The 16,047-nt window shown below is 35.0% G+C and overlaps 1 protein-coding gene across 4 annotated transcripts in view; it reads left to right on the top strand.

The window, feature by feature from the left end:
* Window positions 1-440: 440 nt before the first annotated feature.
* The window catches only part of LOC128989638 (probable galactose-1-phosphate uridylyltransferase), a 47,731-nt gene continuing 32,124 nt past the window's right edge, over window positions 441-16,047 (top strand). The window contains exons 1-6 of one of the 4 annotated variants that reach the window (XM_054411589.1): window positions 441-506; window positions 2,482-2,519; window positions 3,392-3,561; window positions 4,210-4,415; window positions 8,084-8,312; window positions 9,270-9,486. In XM_054411589.1, coding sequence (XP_054267564.1) covers window positions 2,501-2,519; window positions 3,392-3,561; window positions 4,210-4,415; window positions 8,084-8,312; window positions 9,270-9,486 — 841 coding nt within the window. In that variant the 5' untranslated portion in view covers window positions 441-506; window positions 2,482-2,500. Of the gene's footprint in view, window positions 507-902; window positions 921-2,481; window positions 2,520-2,922; window positions 3,015-3,391; window positions 3,562-4,209; window positions 4,416-8,083; window positions 8,313-9,269; window positions 9,487-16,047 lie in introns of those variants that run through there. The other 3 variants (XM_054411587.1, XM_054411591.1, XM_054411590.1) reach the window with 3 other exon arrangements.

The following is a 16,047-nucleotide window of genomic DNA, read 5'->3' as shown; positions in this document are numbered from 1 at the left end:
TCTATCACTAGGATTTTAGTCAACAGGAATTGAACATAACAGTGATTTTAATCCATTAGTTGTATTTGCACTGAGCAGCTGTTGATATAACAAGTAGTAGACAGATGTTATATCAGCTGATTCAGATGTACCTTTATAATGGAATCAGGTGAATTTCGTAACTAAGAAGTCTATTTATAGTTTTATCTGTGGTTAAACCATGTTAAACTTAGCTCGGTGGAGCAGACATAGAGAAGTAAAATATTAAAATTTTACTTCTCTGTGAAGCAGAAAATTTCTCCTCTCGGTCTGGCTAGTAGTTAGTTGGCTCGGCTGCACAGTGCACCACCTGGCCCCTGGCGGCAGTGAGTGGCTGGCTTGCATAGTTTTGATTGTTGGTTGATTTGTTGTGTTGTTTAGATTATTGTGACCTTGAGGTGGAGTCCAAAGTTTGATAACATTATCAATCTTTTTACAAAGTACTGAAAGCCAAAAACAGCTTTTGCTATTTTAGTGCAAACTTCTCGGTAGGTATATTACTGAGGGAATTACAATGTTCTAATCTTAGCTAACAGGTGGAAATGGTATGTTTTTGTTGTTGTTGTAAAACATAAAAGTTAAGCTAGGTTAGGCTATTTCGCTCATTTCCTGTGTTTATTATGTTACCACCCCACCATGTGCAGTTAGGGGATACTACTTAACTTTGGTTTTGGTGAGTAACAAAATTACTCCAAAACCAAACTTTAAGTTATCTAAACATTTTCAAAAACATAAATCCACTAAGTTCATTAAAGTCTAGAACTTCACTCCTCGTTTACAACCATCAGTAACCTTCTAAGTTACCGATACCTACCTAATTCATGTAGTCTACCATAAAATCAAATATCGGTTCTTGATTGAAACTTTAAAAAGTGTTAAATTTAGTTCAACTTAATTTATAGGTAATTCAGATTAATTCTTTATTAACTCATCACATCTTAAAATGCACAAGTACAAAGACTGGAGTGTTGTCACAATCTATCTATAGGCAAGCATGTTTCTTTAAAACCTTTTTTCTCAGCTCGTGTGCATGGTGGGGTAAATCTACGCATACCGTTAGAAAGCTATTTTCCTGTAGGTGTGCAGAATCCCTTTATAAATTTAAATAGGCTCAAAGATAAGCACAAAAAATGAGTTTAAAAATTTGAAAAAATTAACATGGATCTTATGCGTTGCCATGCTGGTGACGAAATAACAACGAAATATAAACAGAAAATCAAAACAAATGGAAGAAACTCCAATCACATGTTTTATTTACAGTGTGGGGTGAAAATAGAGAAGTGAGTAAGTTTACATTACATATTTTTGGTCGAGTTTCGACCACTGGACGACCTCTCGTATAAACTAAATCTAAACTAAAACTAAGTTGAAAGTTAACAGAAGTAAAATCTATATATTAATAGGCAAGCATGTTTCTTTAAAACCTTTTTCCTCAGCTCGTGTGCATCGTAGGGAAAATCTACGCATACTGTTAGAAATATATTTTCCTGTAGAAGTGCAGAATCCATTTAAATATTAAAATAGGCTCAACTATAAGCACAAAAAATGGATTTGAAAATTTAAAAAATTAACATGGGCTTTATGGGTTGCCATGTTGGCGACGAAATAACAACGAAATATAAACAGAAAATCAAAACAAATGGAAGAAATTACAATCAGATGTTTTATTTACAGCGTGGGCTGAAAATAGAGAAGCCTGTACCTGACTATCAATACTACAACAGTCAATGCCTGTACCTTTACATTCCATCCCCATGTTAAAGTTGTCACCAGTCACCAGTTTTTAAAAATTACATTCGTTGTAGTTGATGTGAGCCACCAACAGATTGCGCTGATCTAAATGACTATAATTTCTGTCGAATACACGATGTTTTTTACCAAGTCAAACTTATGAAATGACTTATTATGAGCTATAGCAACTGTTATGACCCATCAACTTTGTCAGCAACAAAAATAAGGTAGAACATAGAATTTAAGACACACATTCGGTGACTGGCTCACAAAACTATGTGTTAAAAAAAAAATTGCGACAGCTGGTCCATATAGATGGGATGTCTACTTCAGTATCCAATAGTCAATAAGAACATTACATGTTTTTGGTCGAATTTTCGACCACTGGACGACCACTAGTACCTTATAAATGACCAGAAAAGACCTTGATTCAGTGTAGCATTTTAATTGTAGTATGGTTTTTTCAGAGAAGTTTGTCTAAAGATTTTAAAGGACTAAGTTCTTGGAACTATTTTTTAGTAAAATGCTGTAGCCTATAATTTTAATTTATTACAAACTTTTACTGCCATGTATTTCGGAGAGCTTTCATAGAACGAAAGCCTATGCCGAGGAAATTTGTTCTGATGCCGTGTTATGGTTGAATTTACAGTAATAAAAAATTTATACCACTGGTTTATTTATTTAACTTTATAGGGTATGCCTAACTGATGATAAATTTTTATTTATTTTCAGAAATTTCACCACAACAGTTATGGAATTCTGTGCGACCGGTAAGTCATATAGGCCTTATCCTTGCCAGATTGATCTACAGTGGGATATCAGAAAAGTAGCCTCCATAGAGGCCAATGGAAATGTTTGCCTATTTTTGCTGTTTTAAAGGAGAAAAATTAATAGCTACTGTACCCTACCTAGAAGTAGACAATCGCTTCCGTTGCTTCAGTGCACCACAAGTAAATTCCACACGAACATTACCATGTTTAATATTCAATTTTTAATTTGTTTGGCTTGGCCATTTTGACGTACATGTATTGTACTTCAATTATCTATCTACTAGCCTACTACAATATTATTAAAGTCATGTACTAAAAATAAATTAAAATCACAGTTGTCTATTTTGGTTTTAACGCTGTGGGTGTGAGACCTGACTGACTGCCGCGTGGAGCATGAGCATGCGCCGAGCCCAGGTCGAGCTGTCGAGTAGCAAGCGCCAGCATTTTTAGAATAGGCCAGGGCTCAGGGGGTTTCTCAACTCTCGCCTACAGTAGGTAGTATAGCCCTTTTAACCCTGATAATTAAGGCTGTAAAAATTAGGGTTTCTAAATTATTAAAAATTGTGCGATCTTCCCCACAAAACCTCATCAAATTGATCAAAATGCAAATTAAATAAATACCTTGATAATGGAGATATTATGGATTAGATTTTAACCACATTTCAAACTTGAACAAAATGAGACCACAGATGTATAGTCTGTGTAGTTTGCAGGCCTACCTACAAATCCACATAAAATTTTAACATCAAGCTAATGGGCGAAACTATAGGCTATGTCTCAATTTGCTGATACCGTAAATTTTTACTTGTGTCATGTTTTCTTTCAATCTTAGCAATTATTATGAACTAATTTTTATTAATCGTATGTTCCAGATCACCAGCATCAGCGGTACAACCCTTTGAAGGGCGAGTGGGTGCTTGTGTCACCTCATCGTATGAAGAGACCTTGGAGTGGACAAGTAGAGGCAACTAATGACCCCAACATCCCTGAGTTTGACCCTAGCAACCCTCTGTGTCCAGGGGTTACTAGGCCTAATGGTCAGGTACGACTCACTATTCCATGCCACATAACTTGGACAAACCTCATTCATTGTTGTAACTGCTAACATTCATAATTGGTTTCCGTTAACTTTCCTGTTTCTGGAGTAACTCACACTCAGTAACTTCCTTCTTTATTTTCTCAAAGTATTGGATCTTAAGCTGCTTCTAGTAAATACCTGGATCCGTTTCCTTTTTTGGACGGATGCTTGAAGGTATCAAATGATGTAGATACCTACTCAAAAACGCATCTATAGTATTACTGTAAAAATCTATCCCATCATTCTGAACAAATTATGTCTTAAATATTTTAACAGTTTATTTTTTTGTAGTAAAATGTGCGAGTGATTTAAGGGGGCATTGATGACTATTAATGAAAATTAAAGTCAGTGGTGTAGCGGTATGAGACATGAGGTGATGTCACTTTCATAAACATATTGTAAACGCAAACATTTCTTTACCATGTATATCAAAAGTTTTACCTTAAAAATGTTTATGTCAACAGGACATTAAGAAAAGGACATAACAAAAACACAACAAAATTTAAACCCACTCAATTCAGATTGCTTTTCTTTCACCTGGAACAAACAAATACTCAAATAGACATAAGATATACATCTAAAGTATATTTCTAATGTGTTATTTTTTTGTAGGTAAACCCCAGCTACGAGTCAACCTTTGTTTTTGACAACGACTTCCCCGCGCTGCTAGCGGACGTGCCTAGTCCCCCTAATGGTGAGGATGACTTGTTCCGGTTGTCTGCAGCTCGAGGTGTTTGTAGAGTCATGTGTTTCCATCCAAAATCCAACATCACGCTGCCTCTGATGAGCCTTCAGGAAATACGATCTGTGATTGATAAGTAAGTTTTTCAAACAACATTTTTTTATTTAAAAAGTATAGGCCTATACGGTATTTTTCTCTTTTCATGGAAGTTTGTTTTGCAATTAATTTATGGTATTTATTTATCACTTGATGGCTAGGCACACTCTACATAATCAGCTGATTTTTAGCCAGGACCATTATTTTTATTGCTCAATGATCAAGGACAGCTGGTCCAGTTGTGAAGTATGTATGGAGTTCTAAATTTTCTCTCAGATATTTGACTGTCTGATTGGCAAGCTCTATATCATACTCAGCCTTATAGCCATTAATTTTCCAAATAGCCGAGTGGTTATAGTGTTCACCTTCAAAATAAGGCTGCTGGTTCGATTTCAAGCGACCGTTACTAGACCCTAGACCCAAATACCATTTGTCATTGGGTTTTCTACTAATTGTGCTATCCAACAAAAGGTCATTCATTGTGGATAGTAACTAGACCAGGATTTGGACCGGTCCCTTACAAAAATGTCACTGGGAAGGGGGGGGGGGGGGTAAATAAACACTATAGCCTAATAGCATAAATCAGAGTCAGTCAGAAAACTCTCCTCTCATTCATTCATAACACCCATCCTAACCTTAAAACGTTCACGCTAGCTCTTTCCAGTGGCGCGCGACAAGTATACTCCTCAAAGCGCCGTTAACAAACTATAGTTCCATTGCGAGGTTAGCCACTGCTGTGAAACGTTGTTTTGCTTGTTGCTTATTGTGCCAGTGTTATATTTCAATCTGGTATGGTTTGTTTCAGATCCGACTACTTATTGGTGGTAGAGATTGTTACAGATTTGTTCTAGTATGAGGGTTTAGGCTTAATCTAATGACATGCAATAGATTGATGATAATGAATGTTCTGTAGCATTGTGGAAGGAACCTAACCTCAGAAACTGTGCTTGATCGCTTTTTTGCGGTATTTTTATAGTGTATCCGAGTAATTCACCCCTTCTTTTTCCCTACATTTGACAATATTGAGGGCTGGATAGCAGTATATTGTTTAGTGCTGCTATCTGTTGGGTTCTTGTAAAACTATCGTACGTCAACAACGACTGGAACGCAGTATATGCCTCTCATTTTGGTGAAGCTAAATTTAAAAGTTTTCACGCACTTGTCCACGCAGCGCATTAGAAGTTGCGCCACTGGCAGCGGTCGGCTATCGCACTGCCGCATTGAACGTGTTACAATATTATTAGATAACTTCTTGATCAGCATTGTACGTGTTATTAAACTTACGGAAAGTGAATAAAAGAAACGTCTTATAACACTTAAAACATATATTTACGCTTATACTGTTACTCACAAGACGGTAAATATACAAATACCCCCGCCGCAGCAAACCTGCAGACTAAGCGAATTTCCATTAACCTGATTGGATTTACACTAAAATGCCTCCATAAAAATAGCACATTTATTTCCTATTTCAATAGAATTAGTTTAACGAGTACTTAGGTTTGCTGCAACAGGGAGGGTAAAAAAGATTTTTTATAAAATGATAATAGTTTAGTAAGAAATAAAAGTATTTTCCAAAATCGATCAAAATATGTTCATACACAAGCAAACTACAACAGTTGACTTATTCTCCATAAGAATAACATGGGAATTTTAAAATTACAATTTTTTTGAATTTTCTCCGTAACAATTAGGCGCATAATACCGCTTCAATATACTAAATTATTTGTTTTTTTAAGCTCTACAAAATGGTTTAAAAAGAAATTGTGAAATTCTTTGTTTTTAGGGTCAAAAATGGGAAAAACCTATTTTTACCCCATAAAACCCCCCATAAACCCTCGTTCCCATAGTCCGATCATGCTGGTTCGCGAACTCATTCAAGTTTATCCCGCCTTACACCTTCAAACCAAATTTTATCAAAATCGGACAAAAATTACTCAAGTTATCGTGCGGATGGACACATATATATATATATATACAGTAGAGTCCCGTTAGTCCGAAATGGTTGGGACCGGGCCCATTTCGGATTACCGAATATTTCGGATTAAACGTTTTTTTGTTTTTTTTATTTTTAAAATTTTTTTTGTAATTTTTTTTATTTTTTGAAATTTTTTTGTCTTATTTTTACTACTTTTTTCGGACGCAGGCACGAGCCCGGGATTGTTTTTCACATTACTTAAGGCTAGACCTATTGGCTGCAGCATTATCACTTAGTAAAATCCATTTGTGATTTGGCGGACGAAAATGTAAAATGTTACGGTAATAACAAAAATGGTGAAATATTAATTTACTAAAATACTCTACAAAAAAGTCTATCTCGCCCAGTCGCTACAGAATACTTTGACGAGGTACAGCTAACTGTGTCAAAAGTTTAATAAAAAAATTCAAAAACTTTCCAAAAAACTTCAAAAAATTTCGAAAAAAATTTCAAAAAAATTTTCAAAATTTTTTTTTTAATTAAAAAATATATTTTTTGGTTTCGGATTAAACGGACTTTCGGATTACCGAAGTTCGGATTATCGGGACTCCACTGTATATCTATATATAGATATATAAAAATTTGAACAAATGGTGTTTTTGGCCTCTGGGGACATCAAAATGAAAAAGTAAATCGGTCCCGGGCTTAGGTCTTACCATGAGACCTACGGTAATAGCTACTTCCCTATAGGGAAATTCGCTAAAAAGATGGTAAGTGGTGATCGATTTCGATTGGACACTCCAATCATCATCAGACCCAATAGGCGAATGACAAGAATCTTGAATGGCGTCCATACTTATACCCTATCGGCTACCGGAAGCACTGGCCAATACATTTTTATAAGTACAACTGGAATCAAAATGTACTTGTTCATTAATCAACTTATTTCTATTTTTACATTTTTCCTTAGATATTTTAAAGAATTGTAAGAAAGGATATGTAATGAATGCTTGGGAAGAATTGTATATTTATAAAGAAAATGTAAAAATAGAAATAAGTTGATTAATGAACAAGTACATTTTGATTCCAGTTGTACTTATAAAAATGTATTGGCCGGTGCTTCCAGTAGCCAATAGGGTATAAGTAGGGACGCCATTCAAGATTCTTGTTATTCGCCTATTGGGTCTGATGATGATTGGAGTGTCCAATTGAAATCGATCACCACTTACCATCTTTTTTTTTAGCCAACTACGTTCAACGCTAGAAATCAGCTGTGCGCTTGAATTTTATTGTTATGCTTTGAAGAATTTTCCTAACCTAGCTTTTGTTTGTAAATGAACGTTACTGTTAGAAGATGAGTGAAATGGATAATGAAAAATATTGTTCGTAACCTCCTGTATTTTGTCGGGTCAGGTAAAATCTTGTACGTTACACGTTACGCAAGAGCGTGTTTACATCACTTAGGAGAATTGCAACTCGCTTCCGCTCGTTGTACAACATTCACCTGCGTGATGTAAAAACGCTCTTACACCACTTGTAATGTAAATAGCTATAACCGTCTTGTGAGTAACAGTATAAGCGTAAATATATGTTTTAAGTGTTATAAGACGTTTCTTTAATTTACTTTCCGAAAATATTATTAGCTTTGCTAACTTAATGCAAACAGACATTTAGCCTAACCTCAAAGGTTAAGATGTGTAAGCACCCTGCATGGTGTGTCAGTGTCATAATAATCTTAAAAAATCTAAATGGTGTTGTAAAATAAGACATCTTTTTTATTTGTTTGTTAGGTGGATTGAACAAATGATAGAATTAGGCACAAAGTATGATTGGGTGCAGATATTTGAGAACAAAGGAGCCATCATGGGTTGTTCCAATCCCCATCCTCATTGCCAGATATGGGCTTCTTCATTTTTGCCAAACGAGGCTCGTATCAAAGATGATAACCAGCTGGCGTACTACAAGAAACACGGACGGCCGCTACTCATGGACTATGTAGAAAAAGAGGTTAAGAAACAGGTAACGCTCATTTAGAATCTTCTAAATCTCAACTTATATTTTTGTCTACATCAATATTGTCATTATAAAACCTCTAGGTAAATTTTATGTCTTTCTTTTCTACTATTTGTTAGTTATTCTACTCTTTGTTAGTTTCAAATACATTATCTTTCAGTTCTCTATTGTAGTGGTTAGAGCGCAGGACTTCTGTCCTGAAAGCCCACGTTAATCCAGCCAATTATCAATGGCTTTACCTATGGAATGATGGTTTGGAGCCCACTTAAACCAATTAAACCTTGCGTCCAACTAGATAGGGCAAAAAACAGAAATCCCCAGTTAGGAGAAATCCCCACTTCAACTGTATTTGTTGAACTTCCTTCACTTTTAAGCCTTACAATTGTAATAGCCTATTAGGAATCTATCATTGAACACAGAGCATCTTGGTCTGATAAGCTAGACATTACTGATTCAAAATCGGCTGCTTGCTTTATCACTGCAGTGACTATACAGTAGACTCCCTCTTATCCGGACTCCTCGGGACCGAGGCCAGTCCGGGTAACGGGTTTTCCGGTTAAACCGACGTCCCCAAAAACTTGTTAAAACAGACTGTTTACTGTGATCTTCGACTTAAATTTAGGAGAGCATTGTATTTAGACACGTGATCACTGGTCTCAAATCTTTCCCACGAGAACAGTGGTTTTGGTACTGCCCACTTCCTGCCGATCTAGTCCGGTTAAACCAAAGTGCTGATAAAAATTGTTCTGTTAAAGAGATGTCATTTCCGCCGAGTGTAGTCCGGTTAAACTGATGTCCGGTTAAAAGGTGTCCGGATAAGAGGGAGTCTACTGTAGGCCTACTGGCTTTGCCCATTTTGACTTAAACCGTTTACCTACCCTTTACTGTAAAGATCACCACATACTGTATTGTGATGGGCAGATAAAGGGGTTTCAAAACAAAATTCAAGTTATTTTCTTGCAGGTGCGCATTGTGGTATCCAACTCAGAATGGGTTGTGGTGGTTCCGTTCTGGGCTGTCTGGCCGTATGAAACAATGGTTCTACCTCTGAAACATGTGCAGCGCTTCACAGATCTTAGTGACAAGCAAAAAGATGCCTTAGCCGACATTATTAAACAGATCACAGTCAAGTATGACAATCTGTTTAAAGTATCTTTCCCTTACTCTATGGGTTGGCATGGTAAGAATTCGATAAATATGTATAAACTACACCTTTTCCAATTGTATTTCAGAAAGTGTCAAGTTAATTTCATAAATCGTCAATTGTATTTCAGAATTGTCAATTGTATTTCAGAAAGTGTCACTTGTATTTCAGAATAGTCATTTGTAGTTCAGAAGTGGTCATTTGTATTTCAGAATATATCAATTGTATTTCAGAAAATGTCAATTGAATTTCAGAAATAATCAAATGTATTTCAGAAATAGTCAATTGTATTTCAGAATGGGAAACTCAAATGCTCTTGTCTCAGCTGTTCTCATTTACCATTCAATCTTAAGATTTTACACTTTTTTATCTTCTACCTTACGGTACTTAACGTGGCCATTTTTACTATTACAGTGAATAAGAAGACTTGTACAAAGTTAAGAATATTTATTTACAATATGTACTACAGCTACACTGGGAACATAATTAAAAAAAAAATTTTGTAACATGTTTATAAATACTTTAAGAATGAGCTAAAAATAACATGGCTTAAAACTACATTTAAAAAGTTTTATGTTAAAAGTACATACACTAACAATGTTTTATTGTCAACGCCCAACTTGCATGTTATCCATCCCGAGCGCTGCAGGGTGATGCACAGATGTGTGCTGGACAGCACGAGCACAGTCTCCACCAACTATAGTGTTCATGGCTTGGTCGACGATGCCCTCCAGATACACGAGTCTTTGTTCCACAACACCAGGGGGATTGACATTTGGCTCTCTTAGGTTGGTTTTCACAAATGCTTTTATCTTCGACCAGATTGTTTCTACTGGGTTCAGCATAGGTGAATATGGCACCAACCGCAGCAGCACTGCGTCTGTCCCAGTTATGACGTCCTCCAACCTGCTGTGGCAAGGAGCATTATCGACGACGACTACCAGGTCCTTAAGCTCGTTACCATTCTCTTGCCATCTTCGGAGCATAGTCTGGAGCCATTCATTTGCTGTCTGATTCCGAAAAGATCCTCTTCTTCGCTCCATGCACAAGACACCAGCACCCGATATTGCGCAAATCAAATGAACATTTGGCCCTTTACTTGCTGGTAAGGTTTGAATTGCTCGGTCACCCACTTTGGCCCTCCCTCGTTTATGTCTGCAAAATAAATTAAAATTAGTTTCGTCGAACCAGACGATCTGTTTACCTTCTTGAATATATCGATTGAGGTTTCTCACATATTCCGCACGCAAACGTTTGTTTTGTTCTGAGTTCATTGTAATGGGCTCAGTGTGAACTGTTTTCATTCTACAGAGTCTCCCCTCGAGATAATTGCCAATTGTGGAAATGGCTATATCAGTGTGAAATGTAGTCAAAACTTTCCTCTTGATTTGTTTCAAACTGATTTGACAGTCATCTTCAACCCATTCTATGATTTGATCAATTTGTTCCTCAGAAAGTATTTTTGGCTTCTTTCCTCCTTTCAACTTTGGCGTTTCTTCTCCAGACCTGACCCATTCATAAGCGGTTTTATAGTTTACATTCAGTTGATTACAAAGTGCCACCCAATCCTCTCCCCTGTTAGCACAGCTAACAATCCTCTTCCTATCCTCTTCACAGTTTTTTTTGTAAACCTTTCTTATCACATTTTCTGTCTCTTCGATTTCCTGTCGGCAAACGTGACATTGTTCCATCTCTGCGATTGCTAGTTGATTTCTATAGCACTTTTCATGTAATAAGTGCCTACATGGAATAAGTCTTATCACTTGCTTTCTTAACATTGAATGAATGCAAATGCCACAATTGTCTTTAAGCTCCATTTTTTGTAGTAGAATTCTTTAACAATATTTAAAAAACCCTACGAAGAAATTACAAAGTAAACAAAATTAAATTATTACAGTGTTAAAAAGATATTGCTCAAAGCATAGCCTAGCACTGGTACACAGATCAACAATGTATTATTTGTTTATGTTTACTTCATACAATCAGGTGTTCTGTAGTAACAAAACACAGTACATCAGATGTACGTACATAGTTGGTTGAAAACAACTACAACGGTGCCAACCGTTGAAAATTATTTTATTTTATTTCTGAAATTCAATTGCTATATTCTGAAATTCAATTGACATTTTCTGAAATACAATTGATATATTCTGAAATACAAATGACCACTTCTGAAATACAAATGACCATTCTGAAATACAATTGACCACTTCTGAAATACAATTGACTATTCTGAAATACAATTGATTGATTCTGAAATACAAATGACTATTCTGAAATAAAAGTGATACTTTCTGAAATACAATTGGAAAAGGTGTAGTTTAGATGTAGCATTGTTTAGTTTTTGTGTTGTGCTGTGTATGTACAGTTTTGGCTATAATTAGTTATTTCTTTCTTTATAAATATAAACGAGGTGTTAACCCGTCCTACGTACGGGAATTCAGTAGTAAGTTAAAACCGTGTACAATTCAGATCAGCTAGTTTACACATAAAAGTTTCTTTTTTTAACTGCAAAGTTTCTTGCAGTTTTAATGTGAAAAATCATCTTGTAAACAAATGTTGTGTGACCAAATAATATGTTTTTATTCCATCATAGGCCTGTACGATATGCATTTTAAATCTGATAATTCTACAATAAAACAGCAATTCTGCAATTTTTACGATGTGAAAAGCGTTGAAGTGAGATTTGCAGCCGATTCGCACAGACGCACACTGATTATAAGTAGCCTACAGTAGAGAGAGTAATAGCACAGCCACTGTGGTAATAGTCAATTGAGAAGTGTATAGACCTAGTCAACGATACCACCTTCCATAGCATGTACCTGCCTCTTCCATAATTATTATCACCACAATACAACTACTATACACAATTTCCAGTAGGTCTGAATAGAAACGACCTAAATAAAACGATAATATCCAATAAAATTCACAGTACACATAATTTAACTTTGGTGTCCTAACATCAAAACTAATCGTCACACCTATCCTTTATATCAATTTCACTGCATTAATTGCTAAATAAACAAGCGTAAACAAAGAAAAGTAAAAACAATAACAGTTTGTTTTGAAACAGCTGTTTGGTTCAAATAACATTCATTTGAAAAAAAGAACTGGTCACATGTAGCAGGAATATAAATACCCCCGCCGCAGCAAACCTGCAGACTAAGCGAATTTCCATTTGACTGATTGGATTTACACTGAAATGTCTACTTAAAAATATAACATTTATTCTTGATTTAAATAGAATTAGTTTAACAAGTACTTAAATTTGCTGCATCAGGGAGGGTAAAACTGTTTTTTTTTTGTAAAATGTGAATAGTTAGTAAGAAATAAAAACATTTTCCAAATTTGATCAAAATATGTTCACAAACAAGCAAACTACAACAGTTTACTTATTCTCCATAAGAATAACATGGGAATTTTAAATTTACAATTTTTTGGAATTTTCTCCGTAACCATTAGGCGCATAATAACGCTTCAATATACTAAATTATTTGTTTTTTTAAGCTCTACAAAATGGTTTGGAAAGAAATTGCTAAATTTTATGTTTTTTGGGTAAAAAATGGGAAAAACCTATTTTTACCCCATAAAACCCCCCGTAAACCCCCGTTCCCATGGTCCGATCATGCTGGATCGTGAACTTGTTCGAATAAACGTACGTTTACACGTTTCTACCAAATTTCATCAAAATCGGATCATTTTTGCTCGAGTTATCGTTCTGACGGACACATATATATATATATAAATATATAAATATATAAATATATATATGTATATGAATTTGAACGGATGGTGTTTTTGGCCTCTAGGGACCTCAAAACGAAAAAAAAAAATCGGTCCCGCGTCCAGGTCTTACCATGAGTACTACGGTAATAGCTTATTCCCTATATGGGAAATTCGCTAATATTCCCTATATGGGAAATTCGCTAAAAGTAAACACGCTAGTAAAGCTAATGACGTAAATTGTCAATGTTTATTATCCATACCATTATCAGTTCTATCCTTGATAAATACCCATCCTCATTGAATAAATGTACATCGTAATTTCCCATATTAGTTAATTTAAACTACAATATATTCATAGTTGAAATAAAAGTGATATTTTCACGTTTGGGGGTGCTGATATAGGTGCCCCCAAACGTAACCACAACTGAACACGATTTCATAAAAGGATGGTTTGTCTAATTGCAGTATCCTAGGTCAATGTTGACGTTGTGTTCAATCTATTTCATCCATCTGTTTATCTTTGTATAAAACCCGGCTGAGGTTGTGGTGGTAATTTAAAATCGTGATTCCTGATTATTCTTGATCTTCTTTTTATGACATCAATATTTCCGGTTCCAAACAAAGTTAAAGCAGACAAACATTAATTGTAAACAAAAAGCTACCATGAAGAATTAAAACATGTAAACATTGTTATTTTTTAAATCTTTCCTTGAAAAGTGTAGCAGTAAAATAATTTGCATTTATCCTTTTTTATTAAGACTCGTGTACACTGTACAGAGCCTCGATTTGTACTGTGTTTTAATTTATTTTGGTTAAAACTGTGGTTTAAACTGAGGTATAATTATCCCTACTAATCTTACTTATTTCCTATAATCAATGACAAAATAAGAGTAAATAAAATAACCTCATAGTTCCATAGTTTATATTTAACCAGCTGTTAGTTAAAACAAATTATATTGCTCTAAAACAAATCGAAGATTATAAAGATTGCTTAAAAAAATTATTTAAACATCCTAGTATTTTACTATGTATATTTAATTTATCTGTCATCCTCTTACAGAGGAATTGAACGTATCAATGATAAGCATTACACATAGTATAAATAAGTCAACCCTATGACTGTCTTTACATTTTTATCCAAATGCTGAATTTGTGACACAAAAGCTGAATGTTTACAGCTGTTATGTTAAGCAAATTATTTTATGCCAAAAGCTAGTTTAAAATCTTAGCGTCGGCTGCTAGGCTTTTTAAAATTTAAAACTTAATTTAAAAAAAATGGGACCCTAAACTAAAATTATGGCTTCGACATTCCCTAGTTCTCAAAATTATCTTTCTTTCAACTCACAAATCATGAAAATCCGTCGAGTGGTTGATTCAGAATCGTGAAATAAAAAAACACTGTCTTGTTTTAATATTATAGATTATGTTAAAAGTTGTTACTTATAGTAGAAACTCGATAACAAGACCCTCGATAACAATTCACTCTTGATAACAAGCGTCATTTTCAAATCCCCTTGAAATTATTTTACCCCTAATCACATGATATTGCGAACCTGGATAAAAAGTCAAACTTGATAACAAGCCTTATTTTGTAATCCCTATGAGAGTTTTTTTATATCAAGGTTCCACTTATTGGTTATTGTTAAGTGAAGGTGCACACTTTAATTGATTTACTGTTTGGTAATGTGTTCAGGTGAATTAGAATAGAATGCTAGATTGGTTTTAACTTGATTTTACTTATTCTATCCCAGCAGTCTTATTCAGTGTCTTATCAAGTATTAGTAGTATTAATGTGAAAGCTGTCAGGTTGTTATTTGTTATGTTTATTTTGGATTTTTATATTGATTCTTAACTAGTGCACATGTTACTCGGAATCGATCAATTGCAAAGAAGTAAAATAGTTATTTAAAAACAAATGTAAATTAAAGTAGGATCAGTAAAATGTACCCAACGCGTTTTGTTGAATTGAAAAATAAATAACAGCAATTAAATTATACAGCTGATCAAACTGTAAACAATTATGTTCTTCATAAGGATAACATGGGAACTTTCAAAGCCACTGGGGCAGAGCCCAAGGGACTATTTCAAAAATGTAAGACCAGTTTGCAAATCTACGCGACACGCTCTTTCCAATGAGACGTCGATGGATAAAATCGGTTGAGAAATGGCGGAGGAGTTCAACCGACAAAGTTTCATGTAGCGTATTAATTATATAGATAGGTATGTCCACACTCATGTACTTTAGTGTGCACTAAGTGCATGCCTCTTAACGCATGCCTTGACCCTTCTCGACTTAAGTAACCAATTCGTCTAGGCATGCACGAAATAATTCGGAAGGAGCTCCGTTCCATAGTGCAAGGCCTAGCGCAAGACGATCCACTAGCCTTGAATTTCTGTGCGTTTCAACTTGCAACTGCTATACATTTTTGACAAGTCGTCCATGTTGTAGTTGTTTGAAGGAACATGAATAACAAAGAAAAGAAATCTTATGATTCATAGAAGATTATCGCTCTCATGTTGTTTGTGGGACATGCGGAGTAGTAAATAAAATAATTAAATTAAATTAAAAAGGGCTGTTGGCCCGTCCTACGTACGGGAATCGAGTCCATTAAAACTGTGTTATATAGTGTGTCTATTACTCTCTGTCTATAGTGTGTCTATTACTAATTCAAGCATAGTTCAATCAGTTCAAAATATATAGTAGAGAAAAAGCTTCCAAGATGAATTAAATCATGACTGTGATCATTGTTATTTTCCCAACCTTTCCTCAAAAAGTCGAGTAGTAAAGTAGTTTTCATAAGCTTTCTTTTGATGATTTGTGAGTTTCGATTCTATAGAATCTTACTTATCCTTGTATATAATACGTGAAGG

Source organism: Macrosteles quadrilineatus, unplaced genomic scaffold (genome assembly GCF_028750875.1).
Source record: "Macrosteles quadrilineatus isolate MER2022 unplaced genomic scaffold, UCM_ALF_1.0 Scaffold_3__2_contigs__length_128488019, whole genome shotgun sequence".
Lineage (NCBI taxonomy): Eukaryota > Metazoa > Arthropoda > Insecta > Hemiptera > Cicadellidae > Macrosteles > Macrosteles quadrilineatus.
This window is presented reverse-complemented; position numbering and strand designations above follow the sequence as displayed.